Below are 18,121 nucleotides of genomic sequence, written 5' to 3'. Positions count from 1 at the left end.
TTGGAAGGGGAAGAAATGGCAGTGGGATTTGAGAGTGTTGCCTGCTCACTTTTCTAGACACTGTAGCCAGAGAGTGAGTAGAAAGCAAAACAGCAGTTAAGGAGTTGGTTCATTCCAAAGAAATGAGGCTGAATCTACATTTGGCTCTCTTGCTCCCCAGACTGGGAAGGCTGCACCGTAGGAAAAAGGAGGAGGTTGGGATTATGGGAGTAAACGTTAACAAAGCATTTTGTCCAAAAGAAACCTCTGATGCTTTTAATACGTTATTTCAAAAGACAATCCCAGGTTTAGTGAAGACCTGTGACCTGCACAGTAAACTCCAGTGGACAGGCAGTTCATGCCCAAGACAGAGAAGCAATGAGTGGGCCTATGACAGCTGCTGGCCTGCAACATCTCAGCCCCCGTCAGGAAGCAAAGCGTTTTGTTTTGACTAGCTTACACTTCTTTCACTGCTAGCCATTCCCTCCCTCTGTCCCTCAAAGGACCTTTGCTAGTAATCTAGCTTCCTGTCTTTGTCATTCCCTTTCACACTTTTCTCCCTTCCAAATCACTTGCCTTTTAACCCTCCTTGTTTCCTACCCAAGTCCAAATTACTCACTCACTCAATCTACAGTTACAAATATGTATAGGATACCTCTCGACCTTGGCCAATCCTGACTGCTGGTATTCCATTCCCATGTGAGTGCCTTGTTTATCAGGACAGTAGGCTCTTCAAGGTAATGCCATTGGCTTAACTTTGTTGCTAAACACAGGTATCTAATGTCACCTGCAACGCCTTAGAGTCTCCTACTTAGACTCCACAGCCACTCCACAATGGCTAAAGTCTCCTAAGCCACATCTGTCTAGGCACTGCAGATATGTTTCCTACTTTAGGGCATCAGTAGCAAATTATCATCCACATTCTGACAAATCTATCAGGTCCCCATACTGGGCATAGCACTAAGGGTTCTCAAATCTGGCTGAGATACTATAGCACAAACAGAAGATTAATTACCTATATTTCCAATTATAGTAATGTCTCCTTGGCATTCTTTCACATGTGGAAAATGCACTACCTAGATTAAAAACAGAAGTAGTACCCTCCCACTACGAAACTCAAAATTATGTGTAGGCAAGCACAAAAAATGTAGAATCACATAAACATAGCAAAGGCCAGAAGTATACCCTCTGAAATTACCAGTTTCAGCAAGACTGACACTTCCTTCTGTAGAGAGTGAAGAAAAAGGCCAAAAGAGCCATTGCTGCATCAGACTAAAGTAACAGTAGGTTTACAGCAACCCATCTTGCACCACTGTTGTTATTAAGAGGGAAGAAACTAAGATACCAAGTTTCCACAGTGCCTTCTCTTACTCCCCTCTCCTTGCTACTATGATCCACAAAAATGTTTCATCCTTTCAGTTTGCTAAAGCAAAATTACATCAAGAGGTATTGGCTATTGCCAAGATTCAGCAGGAACAGCCTCTATCTTCCCATTCCCATTAAGAGAAGTCACTGCTACCAGAGCCTTCCAATCCTCCCAAGAGAAGTACTAGCTTTAGACTGAAGTCTAAGAGCAAACATTTCAGTCAGAGATAAATGTTTATTTCTTAGTTTTTAATGAATGTCATTATTTAAAGAATAAGAGGAAGGCTTGATACATTATCTCAAGCTTTTGGTTCTAGTAAACTACCATGTAGTCAAAGTTTGTCTTACAGTCCTGCCAAAGACTGCAATGGTACTCCCTTCTAGAAAACATTCCCGAAGAATTTGCTGTTCTCTGTTAAGTCTAGCAACTAAGTCACAAGTAATAGCTTGCAGTGGAAACAATGTTTTCATGATTTTGCATGGAATAAGCTCAATTGCTAGAAGGTTGCTGTAATTCCGGTCCTTGTTCTCAGCTCGTTCACTAGGGAAAGAGCAGCAGTTTTATTGCAGAGCAGGTTTTCTGCAATTTAATGGAGGCAACCTGAGGTTAAGAAGTGACATATACACACTGAAAAAAGCTGCAGAGTATGCAACTCTTCTGCTTTTGCAACAAAGACAGACTGTCTCATTCTAAACGAGCACATCTGCAAAGACACTCCTACTGAAAGGTAGGATTCTGACTTTCAGCTGAGCTCTGAATTCTAAGTCGTCAACCCATTAGAGACCACTTAGAGCTATGAAGTGACAAGTAAGGAGAACTTGTAAGTGCAGGGACAGAGACTAACTCCTACAGAGCTATCACTAGAAGACATATCACTCCAATGTTTCTTACCGTTCAGTTGCAAGCTGATGGTTTCAGTCAAATTTGAAGATATACATACACTACAAAAACTACCTTAGTACATTATAATCATTAGGAGACCCATCATTAGGAGCCAGAAGATGCTGAGGACAATCTTCTCTTCGTCAGATTCAAAATGGGATCTTTACATACTGGCTTTACAGCACAGACTGTAAGGCAGCAAGGAGATAAAAGTAGAACGGATTAAGCTTTGCAGAAAAAGAGCACGTGTGGGGAATAGTTGTTCTGCTCTTGCTTTGTCATAAAGCTTAATCCAGTTTCAAAGATGAAAATATGTGCATGTGGTGTATGTAAGGCTGACCTAAGTTTACAGGCAGGGACTTTCCTATACTAACGTTAAGCAAGTGTGCACGGAAATTCCTTAATCTCAAATTTTCATATCCTTCAAAATTCTTCAAAGATCAGGCCAGCACCATTCAATACTAAGAATTGTTAGCACTCCCCCAAACAGATTAATTGCTACTGCTAGGAAAACTAAGAGTTCACAAAAAACGGTAACGTAGGTGGTTGAAGACTGGTCATTAAATATGAATTAAGACTTTTAAAGCATTTAGCTTACCACACAAGTAGTACAATAGTTTGTTTGCTCTATCCTATCTTGATATGATTGATGAGATTAAAAGCATAGGTCTGATCAATTTAGCCTTAGGACAAAGTAGAAGCTAAACAGGACACTCGGTGCCTTGCTGGGATCAAGAAACGCGTATTACCCTACCCTGCCTTGCCTTCCTGATTGCACAAGCACTCAACAGTGTCACTGCTGAGTTGATCAGAGCTGGGAATGAAACAGGGGACTTAACATTTTGCTTCTCCAGGCTCATATGACACTATGCAGGATGCTGGTATAAATAAATCCTGCACTCAGTTGCCTTCATTTCATCCACCACTAAACAATCTTACAAAGAACTTTCAAATGGCAATGAAATGAAAGCAGCTCACACTCTTTTCTAGTCCACCCAGAAATGTTTACACCAGAAGAGAACGAAGCCGTCTTTAATCTGCTTGAGCACATGTATCCCCATTGCACCTCCTGTTCACACTGATATATTATGTCTTTCAAAGTCGGTGCAAAATCCAGTTTTTACTTGAAGAAGGCTCCACCAGTAACCAATAACTCAACTGGGTAAGATTTTTTACTTGCAGCTTAATTTTAAATAAGAAAAAAAGGTCCAGAGTTCACATTGTTATTACCAATGCATGAAGAAGGCTGCAAAGAAGCCACGTGGTACTTCACAACTTCATGATGCAATTCAGAGAAACAAAACTACTGAGTATCCAAAGTCCTTTGAGAACCAATTATTAGTAGAGTGGAGTAAACAGCTCACATTGCACGGATAAAAGGGAACTCACTACAATCTTTCCACAAATATTCAGCAGCATGCCACTTTGACATTAGAAAAAGAATCATTCTGACCTACCACTCTCACTTTCTAGGCAAGCATGGGTAGCTGGAACCATACAGACTGTCTCACCAGTCTTGTTTTAGAACATGAAGAAGCCATGAATGGAGTCTCTTCCCTTAAATCTAAAAGACAAGTATATTACATTAAAAGTTTATTGTAGGAATGAAGCACCACAGCAGGAGATCTAAATTATCACAGAAATGAAGTGGGAAGCCTAATCTAAGCAAATTAAGTACTTATGATACACTTTTGTATCAGGAAGGTGGTAATTGTTCTGGAATCCTATCTCCCACAACAGCATTACAAGTACTGGAATAAAATACACATCAAATTACTCATGTTTTTCTACTATTTTTTGAAATAAGGCCTACCTCTGTATCTGAGCTTCAGATATATGTTTTATAAGTGTAAGGTTCTCTTTAAATGATCATTCTCTCTCAGGACACACATGCAGTTTCATTGTTTGCAGCCCAGAAGGAAAGAAAAGGCTCCTGGGACCCTCTGCATGTTAACTTCAAATCTTCATTCCCAGTTTTCTTCCTCATGTTAACAGCTACTAATTCAGCCATTCTGACTAATTCCAGCTAGAAAAACTGCCTTTTTTTGTTTGTTTTTTCAACACAGTCAAAAATGGCACAAACAAAGTGACACAGGGATGAAGAAAAAGCCATACAGCATGACAAGGGCAGCTCAGATCCTTGGGACAAGGACCACCACTTAATTGCGAGGGAAGGTGGCAGAAAGTGTAGAGCTCTGGAAATGCCTCAGGCTCCCTAGGGAAGCAGCGTGGCTCCTACTTAAGCTCTCTTTCCTGGGAAGCTCTAAATTTATGTTTACACTGAAACAAATGGAACAAAACAGTTTATTTGTGGGGGAGCATCTGAGAGGGTGGTTAGTGCAGCCCTGGGGAGGCAGCAGGAAGTGGGATAACCTCAGAGCCAGGCCCAGCAGAAAGTACATGAGGAACATGAATTTCCACATACACAGCTCGCTGGAATCTAGAGACACAACAGAGAGGAATAGAGGAGAAAAAAAAAAGAGGTAGTTAAGAGAGTTTGTTGTTGTTTGTGTTTTGTTTTTTAATCCAGCTGATGATGTTTCTGGAGTAGCTGCTAATCTATTACTTCCCTAAAAAGACCACCTAACTCAAGTCCCCATGTATGCTAAAGCTCTCCAACTTTGAACAAAGGCATCAGAGCTACTTCGAGGAACCTAAGGACAAAGAGGTAACTTAGCAGGTCACTAACATATCAGTCATGTGTCCTTAGATTCTCATCACCCTTAAGAATCCAAAGACGACAACATTTATATTAGAGTGTAGAAAGCCATACAACAGTAAATAACCCAAGTGCGATGCAAAGACCACACAAATGGAATTACCTGTCACAGCTAGTTTAAACATAAGGCCCAACAGCTAAACACAGAAACTGAAACATTCTAGACTCTTCTCCCCTGCCCCAAGACTGCTCCCTCGTGTGTGCATCTGCGTGAGCAGAGGGCAGCTAAGAGCAGGAGGAGGCCTCTTCAGGGAAGGTTGGGAAGCAGCCACTGGAAAGCAGGAGAAGGCACACTGTGGTACCAGCCGCTGCTTTCTGGATCCTTTCCCAGCATCTGCTGCCAGCGAGTTCTCAAAGCCTTTTGCCAGCACATAGTTCTGCATCCAGCTACTGCCAGAAATAGGCTTCGACGCCGCCCTGCGGAACTCTCACACAAGTACAAGCCCAGAAGCATTACCACCACTGTTATTCCAGGAACTGCATTACACATCTCTTCCTTAGCCACCAGACCCTTGTAGGACTATAAATCAGAACTATACCGAGCCATCTAGCCCAGCAGAAAGTATTAAGTACTCTGAAGGGATATTTAATTATCCGTAGCCATCCTTTGCAAGGGCTAGTGGGTCAGTTACTTCAACTTTCCAGCACTTCCCCAGTTGCCTTTCAAATCACTTTTCATCATCCTCTTTTCTAGTATAAGACTCTCATGAATGATGCTGGCACAGTGGCAATTGCAATTCAACAACCTCCGGCCCCAGAGGCCTATACTGAGCTGAAAAACAGAATCAGGCTTTCTTGCAATAGGAAATGCAAGCTTCCCTACAGCACTGGAAAGATGCAAGTTTCAAATAACACTGAAAAACCAACCAACACAGATGTCCCCAGTTCCTTACCAAAGCAGCTGCCACGATGTGAAAGAAACGTTTTACAAGCTGTAGCAATGGCCAGCTCAGCAGAAACTACAGTCTTGATAATCAGGTCTTCCACACTGGCCATCAGTGCTAAACGGAGGGAAGAAGGGAAGAAAAAATGGTAGACTGTGAAGCAACACACCATATCTACAAAAACATGAATGCATATACATATGGACAGATACCTTTGTGAATCAAAGCACATGAGAGCCTATGAATGACAAAGCGATGTTTGGAAATCCATGCAAGCAGTAACATATACATGCATACAGAACCTACTGCAAAAATGGTCACAAGTGAGTATGATACAAGAGTATATGTACAATGCAAGTAAGCAGAAACATGTGGCAAGCACATCAGCACAAGTCAGCTGGAGTCTGATCATTGCTCTCTCAGGGCATTAGAAAGGGTTAAACAAGAGTGTTAGCAAGGTAAGCCTTTAAACCACAGCCACTAATGTACAAAATATTTCTTTGTGGTGGACTTCCAGTGTAATACATGTTCCATGATATTGCACCTTCCTCTAAAGCAGCTGTTCCCAGACTGTGACTTACAAATTTCTTCAAAATGATACAATTAGTGACAGCTCCCAGTCCTGCTCATCTACAACCTGCAGCTTCACTTACAAAGCTCTCTCTGGCTCCTGTATAAACCCACAAACAGAGCTTGGAAATAAGAAGCGGTGTTGAGACAGGGAGCAAAAGGCAGCAAAAGATACACATTAGATACAGACCTGGATCCTACACTCAGTATGGGATGAATCATGCAATACAAAGAACACAGTTTCTGTTTTCAAGGACAAACAACAGAGAAGTGAGAGTAGGGGAGAAGGAGCAAACTTTAGAGTCCTAGTCTGAAAAACTATAAGAAAGATAGCATAACCTCTCTCACCCCTAAAAGGGAACAAAGGCAAACACATCAAAACCCCCAGCAAACCCACGCAAACATTTGGAAATCCTTGTCCCAGAAAACATCCAGTACCACACTTGACTGAAGAGTTTGATTTAGACATACAATTACTATTTTTTTGTGTTTAGCTGATGACATGCAGGGACCTAAATGAGCTTGCAAGCAAATTCAGATATCAGCTTCTCTGCCACAGGAAGCCTAAGTGGAAGCAACAAAGCATGGGAGTGTAAGTGCACATAAACATCTCAGAGCACAAAAAACTTGCCAGCCCAGACAGAACCAGCACTTTCCAGCCAGAGTTCTGCCTTCCTATGACCAGAACCAGATACATCAGAGAAAGGTGCAAGTAGTTTTGTGACAAGCAGTTACAGAGAAGCCTGCTCACATTGCTCAGCAGTTTACTTAAGAGCACGTCTTTTACTTGGAGAGGACATTGGAACAGGACTTATCAGTATTAATAACTACATCTACAGAGCTGACTGAAAATGTGTGGTGTAAGTAATCGGACAGCCACACATACACGTGATGGGGAAAAAGTCTACTTCCATCTGAAAGCCAGATTCAAGCCCCTTCCTACACCATCTAACAGTTGCAGCATCAGTTGCAGGATGGGCACAGCTGCTATCAGTAGTGTAACTGATGGCGCGGTATCACAGGTAATTTATCCCTTAAAGGATATACCTGGATTCTGCTCTGCATATGCATTTACTCCCAGCAGACCTGGCAAAGGTGGGGAAGAGGGAGCAACTTTATATGAAACACAGACTGAAATGAAAACACTCAGCAAAAACCTGAGCCATGGAAAGATGACACCACATCCAAGAGTCATTCAAACTGGCACAGCTCTCCAGAGGTTGGTCACTCATCAGACTGAACAGGCCATGGGAGCAGTAGAGGGAGGGAAGCTTTTAGAAGGGATGGAATGACCTTAAGAAACGGGAAATGTAGGTAAAAATATTAAGAAACACACCCTGTGAAAAGCTCAGAATACTATTTGCAAAAGGGAAAGGGACAGGCCTTACCTCTGGGGATAGGACTCATCTCTAGGGATAGAGAATAAGTGCACAGCTCTAGTGAGAAAGCTGTAAGGAACGCTTCCCTCCACCCTGCTTTGATGCTAAATGGGATTCATTATGGCTCTTCCCTGACTTCTTACAATTTGCACTAGTGGGATGATTAAGATCTAATGAAGGAATAAAACAACACAATCTCTACTGACCTGCAGTGTCTCTCCCCTCTTGTTTTAAGTACCTCAGCATTGCGCTCATGCTCCACTTATTTCCATAATCTTCCACTTCAGGATCATCACAGCTAAAATAAACAAGGAAAGTTTACACCAATGGCATAACTGAGGACGGGTACCAACCTTAGACCAACTAAGGTAAGTCGATCCAGCTTCTAGAAATCAAGTTCCACTTTTCAGCCAAGTACCTGACATAATCTCCACTCTTCTTGTTGACACTGTAGTTGGTCAGATGCATAAATTGGTTTTTAATGTTCTTAGATGCCTGGTCATACCTCACAGTTGCAAACCTGAAAAGAGGGTCAAGATTTATAGTGTTTCTGGAACAAGTGATATGCCTGCTAAATACAATCTATTACACACACCATTTGACTCTGACATCTAGGGAGAGGATGTAAGCACATGACTTCATCGAATGCAACCTCTCCTGACCAAAATAAAATAAAATACAGTTTATGGCCACATTCAAACACATTTCATTTATTTTTCAGTGTCTTAAAGCAGGGAGCTCCATTTATTCTCTTGGGAGTTTTCCAGACCTAACAGTATACATGCTAGCCACGTTTTTTTCTTGGCTGCTTTGATTCTGGCTAGACAGGTCACTTTGCTTTAGACAGTGCCACAGCCCCTTCAATTTCACACTGGGAGCTACCATGAATACGTAATATCCTCCACTCCTGGGAAACGCATACACACATATAGCAGGTATGCTACACGTGCACATTGCAGCTAATATTCCCTGAAGTCTCTTACAAACACAGTTGAGTTCTTCTGTACAGAAGTCACATTCTAAACATGTAGTTGCACGATCAGCCTTCGTCAGTCTAAGGATGTACTGCACCTAAAAGCTCAGTGCGTGTTCCAGACATTCTCCTTGATTTGCTTCACAAATTGTGCAGCCACAGGCAAGTCAGGTAAGTTCACAGATCTAACTAACAGAACACTTGAGCAAATATAGAAGGATACCGATTAACTTTCAATGAGATACAGGCACACACTCTTCTGGGTATGATAAAGGAGATTGTTAGGATGCGTAGTCAGAACAGAGTAATGTCTTCGCTTTACAAACAGCCACTGATTCACTTGAAATAAAGCAAATAGTAAGCAGAGAACAATACCATTTGTGACCACGTTTGTAAAATTCTAGAACCACATGGACCTGCCCATCAAGTGGAACAAGATAATTTTCTTATCCTCTGTGTCATTAGTTCCTTTTTTCACAATACACTTTCAGCCTCGGATTTTGGATAAAATACTTTAAACAAAAGATCAAGAACAGAATCCAGGCCATCTGACTGGCAGAACTACCAGAAAGAAGAAGAACAACCAACAATCAACAAACCCACACACACCAAATTCTCAGCTGACCAAAAACAATTATTAAAAAAAGCCACTCCAAAACAGCAACAAAAACCCCATGCCTCCATCTTCTTCATTACAGCTGCTCTCCTATACTATTACAGTTTAAGATGTTAATATCCCAGAAGAGATAAAGGGGAATAAGATAAGGTAAAGTGGAAGTAAAACATCTGCTATCCTACGAAGAGTAGCAAGAGTGAAAGAAAGCCCCATCCAGAAGAGCAAGTCATTTCCAGGAGAGGAACAGCGTATATTTGACCAATCCTCAAAGCAGGAAAAGGGAGGCAGTGATCAAAAATGGAGGAGGGAGAAAGGGAAGGGAATCTGGATGTACAATGAACCTGACAGAAAGAAAAAAAGGCCAACTCCCTTCACTTCATTAATGCCATCTCTCTTTATTTTTCCTTATTGTTTTCCACACTTTAGAAGAAACTGAACTATACAAGAATATCCAACAAGTTTCTTTAGAAAGAACTGCCAAAAACCTCACTTCTCTGTGAAACTGAAGCCACCGATGCCCTTATTTGATAGCCATTTTGAGAACTCTCTCTCCACTCCAGGAACAATACGAGCAAATTCATACAGAATCATGTCAAATTCAACTTATTAGTAAATACACAAGTAGGAGCAGAAAAAAGAACCTCCATCAGGCAACCGAGTGGTAAGTTTTAAAAAAACACCAGCATAATCTTTCACCATATTTTTCTCAGCTTTAACTATAGATGAAGTTCGAGCAGTTGGCAGCAGAGAGTAGCTTGGAAGCTTGGATTCCCTTTCCACAAATTTCCACAGCTTAAAATATTAGCATTTCTTTTCAGTTTAACTGTAAGATTCCTGGATTTAGCTCTTCTGCTCTGAAAATACTAACAGTGTATTGTTATTACATTTACATTCACATACATACAATTAAGAATCATGTATTTGATTCTTAATCAAGACTTCATCATCTCCACCTTAACAATCATTTTTTAGCAGCATACTGAAAGCACCTGTTGGAAATACACTTTCAGCCAGGTCCTGGAAGACACAGCACAGGCAGCAAGCTATTTCACAAAGTAAGGGCTCCTTCAATACTTCCAAGCAGCGCACAGTTAGTTTTACTGCACTTCTGTTGTTGTGGTTGCTGTCAATTATGCACATAATCAGAAACATGAGAATATCAACCCCTAACAGATACGATACCTCTAAATAGCAGTCTGTGAGCTTTCAAAGGCTTGCATTAGCTTCCTTCTACAGAGACCAACCTGATTCATTGGTTGGTCTGAGTAGTATCCCCTAAGAAAGATGTCACCATAGGATTTACATTTCCATAGGAACTGATGATTCGGAAGAGATTCCAGTGTACTTGTACTATATATATGTACAATACTGGCAGTAGCCCAAACCTCTTATGAGAGGTCAGCACTCACTTGGAATGGCAGAGCATTGCTATCACTAGTTGTAATTACCTGCAGCACTTTACAGCTCCACAGCTTTTTATATAACACATCACTGCATTTTTCTTCCAAAGCAGTAACAAGGCTGTTCACCTGCTGCACTCAGGCTCTCCAGAAAAGAGACTTTGTAGCTACAGAATGCTTTGCTTTAACAAAAAATTAGACATTTTTAGATACAGTAAGGTCAGAGGAACAGGCCTGTAAGACTGGAAAGGAGGAAAAATTCACTGTTTGTAAAAATCTTCTTGCAAAACCTCCTAACATTAGAATAAACTTCAATTAAGTCTTTCAGACTTGCAGAGGATGACCAAGCTTCTGTCCGTGTCATTAAAAAGCACCAGTAATCCTTTATAGATCCAAAACATAGAATGTTTATCAACTAAAAGAGAAGGGCCAAGATCCTATAAACAGTTTAAAAACTATATGGGAAGGTGTCAGAGAAAGTAAAGGCCAAGTCTGATATTTTTCCCTGTAACACAATTTACCATGAGCACATGCTGCTACATTCTGTACAAGCTATTTTCCTAAGCACTAAAGGCTTTGTGCCCAGGTATCTCATGTTGCTATAATCCAGCCAAACAGTGATGAAGGCACAAATAACTGCAGCCAGGTCATCATCCGCCAGGATAGGACTGTTTCCTAGCCAAAGTATTACTGGTAGATGCTGCTATGTGGGAGCCTGCGATCAGCCAGGAATCCAAGAATACTCTGAAATTACAGGCCAGTGTATCCACATGGGGAGGCACATCTTCAGCCAAAGGAGGCTATTTTATCAAGCGAAAATCTTCAAAGATGCCATCTTGTGCTCACTACCACAACCCCCTTCTCGCTCTGCTTTAACTCACTCTTATTTTCCCCTGTTGTACCAATCCTGTCCAAGCCAGGAGCTACACGAAATGCTTTGTGTTAAAGAAAGCCAACACACTCGCTGCTCTGTATTGCTGGTAGGTAAACTTGTGCGTCCTGAGTGGTGCAACTGCTAAATTCACACTGCTTTGGATTCTTAAGAAGAATTTTCCTGTAGGGCTTCTTAAAAAAAAAGTCTAGTAACAGGTGAATTTTCCACTATTAATTAGACAATGCTCTTTGTAACTTCAGTACAGTGCAAGCAGATATGCTATTTCTTCTCTCTCATGTAAAACCTAAGTTCCTTCTGCTAAGAACGTGAAGTCTTATAGAGATGGTCAAAAAGGCATTTCTGCTGTTCTACATCCACCATCAAAAGGATATCTGCTCTGTTTTGGTTTGAACTCAGATTTGTTTTCTCCGTAACACAGCTTCTTAAGCACAAGTTTTCATTTAACAGTGGCTGTTGGTGGGGGATGGAAACAGACAGGGGAAGCAGGAGGAATAGTTCCCTCCCATAGCACTAGCCTGAGTCACCTCTGTGCTATATATTGTGGTGCTTTCACACTGACAGGTAGCTCAGCTCCACCATACCACTTTCTCCCAGCTGCTCTTACGTAGCATTTTTTCCCTTTCTTAAATCTGCTCTCCCAGAGGAGCAACCAGCACCGCTCACGGCTAAGCTCTGGCCAGCAGAGGGTCCCTTCTGGAGCCGGCTCTGATCTGACACGGAGCAGCTGCTGGATTCTGCTCACAGAGGCCACCCCTGCAGCACGCTGCTACCAAAACCTTGCCACATAAGCCCAATATGACATCACACACATGCTATTGCTCAGAGATGTAACTGTTTGTATTCACTGCTCACACCAAACAAGTGAGAGAATCACTTTCAACAGCTTGTTTCCCTGGCCTTACTACACTGCCATTCTCTCACTCTCCCCTTCTGATGAATCCTGCTTTTTTTAAAAACCTGAGAAAAGGGATAAGTTAACAAAATTAAGGACACCTCCTAGCATGATATACAAGAGATTGGATTCCAAAAGCTTCTAGACAGAACCATTCTGAGGGAGTTTCTTCCCCAAGACTGCAGCTGGAAACAAGAAAGGTTAAACTGAGGTTGACTGTGTGCTCTTTAGTTTCCACTCAACTTGCTGCCAGCAATCCAGCCTCCTGGGCAGAAGCAGCAGCAGTCAGATTATGAACAGCCCTTGCAGCCTTCACTCCTTCCACTGCACCTTCTCTTTCCTCAGGACAGAGTAGATGCCCTTTATTTCTGAATTTAAAATCCAGAATAGAAAAGCAGCGCTCATATATTCAACAGTTGTGACAGAACACACCTCCTTGCATCTCAGCTGCAAGCCACAATGGCACATGCCAGCTCAAGCCAAAGGCAAAAAACTAGTTCCCTTTACCTGCAACTATACAGTGCTCACCTTCAGCAAGAATGCATTTGCCTTCCCTCTGGCTGCATTTTCCACTGGATCACAGAAAGGGAAAGAGCAATCAAAAGTAAGCAGTGGCAGGATGGCAGTAGTGGCAGCAGCTGGTCTAACCAGCAGGAACAGACATATAAAGGGAGAAACCCTTATTAATTCCTTCAGAGGAGTCCAGGAAAATCTGCAGTCACCAGGTTAACACTAAATCATCCAGAGGTATCCCGGCCCTTTGCCTCCCTGTTATGCAACACATTTCCCTTGTCAAAAATCACCTTTGGTATTGAGATATTGAGCCACTACTGCCCTCTCTCTCTCCACCTTGTAAGATCACCTTCAGCAGCCCACCTACTCCACAAGTCACAAGCACAACTTCTGCCTCTTGACCTAACAATCTAAAAAATACATCACAGAGCCTGCATTTACCTCCTGAAATTCCCAAATTCACCATACCACCCCAAAGATTTATTTGCCCCAACTCACATCCTCTCGCTGCCTAGTATAAACAGCTTACCATTCAACTACCACTCATTCAGGCAGGAAGCTACCTGGAGGGGTTGCACATTGCCCTTATTCTCAGTACTGCTTTGGGAAACGAACTGACCACAAGGTGAAGTTTGTCAGATGCAAGTCAATTTGAGAATACGTAAACTGGATCATTAAATATTTACAGAAGTTGTTGCATGGGTTTGCATCAAACTTGGCAGCTCTGGAATGCTTGTGACATCTAGCCAGAGCCTGGGAAAGGAGGAGGAGAAGAGAAAAGACCCTGGAGTGGGAGAAAGGAAAGAATACTTAATCCCTTTTCTCTCAAACAAGTGCTACAGAAAAAGCACACATTACAACAGTCTTTTCCATGACTACACACAGGGCTCCTGCTGAAATGTCCTGGAAATAAGCAATACAGTGTTTCTATAAGCACGTTCCTCACATTTTATACTTGGAGTCTCTTTCTCAATCTATTTTCCTTCCCCTTCCCCCCTTGCCCTCCAGTAAATAGATTCCAACTTCCCTGTTAGTATACTGGCTGCCATTTTGTTTAGGGAACAGGCCACGTAGAAGTTTGTTTGCACCACTGGCTGCACCATTCTCTTTATGGCTCTCAAGAACCTGCTGCTGAGATCAGGACCAAAAGAACCAATCCCTGAGGTAGTTGTTCAATGGACAAGAACTGGTAGAAGAGAATGACAAATATTTCTATTTTAAACAGTACCAAGGTCTGGGTTCTAAAATGCTACCCAAAAGTCTGTTCTTTTACAGCACAGGTCAGAAAAAAAAAAAAAACAAGAACCCATAGAAAGCATCACAAGCTCTCATCAACAACATTATTTATTTAACAGCATCTACCTGATACATCAGTTAGGAAGAGAGCAGGAATAGACAGCAAACCTTTCAAAAGATATACAAAAAAACCCAAAAGGAGTTTCAGTGACATCTGTGCTACAGCAGTTTCCCCAGCCAGGACAGATGAAATGATGCAAGCAGTTCTATGTTAAAGAACAAGATCCAGGAGCAACCTCACCAGAAACAGCAGGGAAAGGAAGAGACCTGGGTTTTTTTTGTTTGTTTGTTTGTTTTTCATGCTTTTTAAAAATGTTTTCAGAACAAATTTGCGAGTTCCAACACATGCACTGCCCTTAGCAGGTTTTTTGGACCTAAGGAATGTGAGGAATCATTGCGAGGGTGACAGTGCACAAACAAGGTTGCCCAGAGAGATTCTGGAGTCTCTACCCATGGAGATGCTTAAAAGCACCTGGACGTGGTTCTGAGCAACAAGATCTGAGTGGCCCTACTTGCACAAGGGATTTAGAATAGATGATAATCAATCTTCTAATCTTGACCACCCTGACAAAATGGCACCTGACATGGAAGTGCATATGAAGCAGAGGTGCGGAACCGAATTCCTCCATGTGGAAAAAAATTGCACCCACTGACATTCACTGATGCTTGCTGAACATCTGTGGAGACCAAACAGTGGATGTGAGCACGGTGAGGAGGTGGGTGGTGGGTTTCAGCTGTGGCAACAGCAAGTCACCTCCTCCCTCTGGGGCAGATTTGTTTTTGTTTTTAAACAAGCACAGCACACAGGCTCTTCTTCATCACTGGTAAAAGTGCATAACTAATGGCAGCAACTGTGTAGAAAAACAGAGCAAATTCTCAGCTACAAAATGCTATGAAGTAGTGCTTTTTGTATCTGGTGTGGTTTCCACATGAACAAATTGAAGGCATTACTTTTGGAGCAACCTATGTATATACATGCATATGAGGTGTGTATATAAAAATAAATATTATGCATACACATTTATATATTTGTACATTTATAATGTTAATGTAATATTATATTTATTACACCCCCCCACTGCGTTACAAACAGTAGCAGCCTTAGTCCCAACTACTTAATTTTACACAAGCAGATTTAAGGTAAACAACAGAGTTTAAGATGAGGTAACAGGTGTCTGTACACATAGTACTTTTTTATTAAGAAAACCATATCAACTGCTTGCAGGTGGATCTAACCTTCCCTCTGGTCATTCAAACCCTGCTTCTCTTAACAGAAGGAAGAAAGCAGTGGAAACCCTCCTGTCTGGATGCACTACTCACTGGCACAAAGGCCAGAGGAGATGCCTGCTGAAACACTGCTTCCATGCAAGGTGATGTCTACCTAAGTGGTTGCACTTTGCTCCCAGGTGCCCGCATAGAAATAAAACACCTTCCTTCAGAAGCAGAGGCCTGACAGGAGTTACTGCAAGGGGGGACCAGGCTGCTGCAGCACACTCTGGTCTAAGCACAGCCTGTGAGGTAATGTGAATTTCTTGGCTCATAGCAAACACCTGAATTCCTTGGAAACCACAGGAATCCAGCAGAGAAAAGGTAAATATCCCAGTGGAGCCAGTGCTAATTAGGAAGCCAAGCTACCGAGGGAGGGGTTCTGTCATGGGGCAGTGGGAGCTCAGGCAGCAGGAAGGCAGCTCGTGGCAGCACTGGGAAGCCCAGCTGCCACTCTGTCTCAAGTCAACCTGGAAAGTTTCCCCCCCAACTGCTGCTCCTTGGGGGCCTCTGCAAGAAGGCTTGGTTTTCAGTTCAGTGTTGCTTTTTTTTTTTTCCCCCCCAATCTATTTTTAAATTTTAGTGTAATTCTGACTAACAAATTCCCACTGGAATAATGCCCTTCAAGCCACTCAGGCTCTGAAGCGTGGCTACCCAAATCTTGCAGCTTAGGCAAGAAAGAGGCTATAGAGAAGTATCCTGAAAACAGAGGCATTTCACTATGAACTCCTACCACTACCACGTGTCAAGTCCCACTCTTTCAGCAGGCATCAAGCAAGACAGGACCAGACTCCCTTCCATCTCACGTGGAGATACCTAGGAAGAGGGGAAAATCACATGGGAGACTGAGAAGCATCCCACCCCTAGTTGGTAACATGGGCAAGGAGCAGCCCATGCTGCTGGAGGGAGCACTCCCAATGTCCTCCTCACACATACTTCAAGCACAATAGGCTTGCCATTCTCATCTTTGAAGTATGCCCCTCCAAAAAACCACACGATCCACCAATTCAACAGCTGCCCTAAGAACAGCCTTGGGACTTCCACCTGCTAATGCCCATGTAACTATTTCTTGGGTATGGTGAGTCACCTTTAAAAGCATTTCCTGAAGTCAGCCTGTAATTAAGACTCTAGTTTATTAACACTTCACTTCCTACCCATACTAGGATTTAAAAGGTACATCAGTAAATATATTTGACCACATATTCTAGAAGTCAGACAAAACAACCCAGGTTTTTAACATAAGATCAGATGATTAAGTTATACACTTGGGCAAACCTGGACTAAGCTTATCAAGAGAGCTGTTCATTCTAGAATATATGCTTCAGCTGTCAACTCAAATCTATAGCTTCAGTGAAAATGCAGAGTTCTCAAGGCTGCCAATCACAGATGACCAACTTAGATGATGGCAAGACCAGAAAAGTCATATTTTAATGAAAAACTGAACCCATTCACACTATCTTTCTTAGTAAGTCTCCATAAGTCCAATATCTGATGATTGTCTAAGATTATGTACTAAATACAGTTTATTCTGTGGGGGAGAAAGTAGGTAAGTAGCTACAAAAGGAGCCTTACTAAACATGGGCATTGGCAATATGCTTTTGGAGGATAAAGGACAAGTAGCTCTACAGTCAACATCTGCCAAAAAAATACCTTGAAGAAGAGAACTTAAACCACAGCAAATCAAACTGTTGATCAATATTTCAAGTACAAATCAACCAGCAAGAGCTGAAAGTTTTGCTATATATCTCTGGGCATACAGCCTTTATATCACCTTCAAAGGAAATTTTCTCATCACTCTTTCACATGTAAAGTTAAATACAGTCATCCATGCTGGATCCATAACCCCTTTCTTCTCCTCAGCATTGAGGCCTCACGTTCCTCTCTAGATCACATCTTGGCAAGCCTAGCTATGCCAAGAGAAACCAAGCCTAGATATCTAGTTAAATATCAAATGACAAACATACAATATCAAATCTGTCCCTTTGCAAGAAGATCATGCATCTTATGATTTCTGATAGCACTTCTTTTTTAGCAGTGGTTCCAGTAGTAGTCAGTACTTTGGTTCCTGAAGTAGTCAGGTTCCTCTCGTATTACAAATATGCAAAGCCTTTCAGAAAGCAAAGACCATAGTTCACTATTGCAGGTCCCTAAAACAGTTTTGTTTTGTTTTGTTGGTGGATTGCCTCTCAGACTCCTTCAATGCTGCCTTTTATTCCAGGCCTGTTACCTCCCCGTTCTCTGCTACATATTGCTCTCAAGCACTGTTTTTTTTGAGTAAGAAGTAGCAACTAGGTTCCTCTCCCAAAGGTTAAGGCATTTCCCCCCCAACCCCACAGAAGTTTTGTCCCAGCTTTAAACCAAAGCATTACACCATGAGGCAATAAAGGGGTCTCTCCCAGCATTGAACACCACAGTGTTAAATGGTAGGCCAAGTTGCTAAACAGGAAGCCAAAATCCAGTAGCACAGAGATCCTCACCTCCCACCAAGAAT

The 18,121-nt window shown here is 42.0% G+C and overlaps 1 protein-coding gene across 7 annotated transcripts in view; it reads right to left on the bottom strand.

Moving 5' to 3' along the window:
* Window positions 1-18,121, bottom strand: part of TTLL5 (tubulin tyrosine ligase like 5) — a 120,150-nt gene that overhangs the window by 91,179 nt on the left and 10,850 nt on the right. For all 7 annotated transcript variants that reach the window (XM_015287390.4, XM_040701000.2, XM_040700999.2 and 4 more), the window contains exons 10-12: window positions 8,198-8,299; window positions 7,986-8,077; window positions 5,840-5,947 (exon numbers count right to left, since the gene is read on the bottom strand). In XM_015287390.4, coding sequence (XP_015142876.2) covers window positions 5,840-5,947; window positions 7,986-8,077; window positions 8,198-8,299 — 302 coding nt within the window. The remainder of the gene's footprint in view (window positions 1-5,839; window positions 5,948-7,985; window positions 8,078-8,197; window positions 8,300-18,121) is intronic.

Source organism: Gallus gallus, chromosome 5, assembly GCF_016699485.2.
Source record: "Gallus gallus isolate bGalGal1 chromosome 5, bGalGal1.mat.broiler.GRCg7b, whole genome shotgun sequence".
Classification (NCBI taxonomy): Eukaryota; Metazoa; Chordata; class Aves; order Galliformes; family Phasianidae; genus Gallus; species Gallus gallus.
This window is presented reverse-complemented; position numbering and strand designations above follow the sequence as displayed.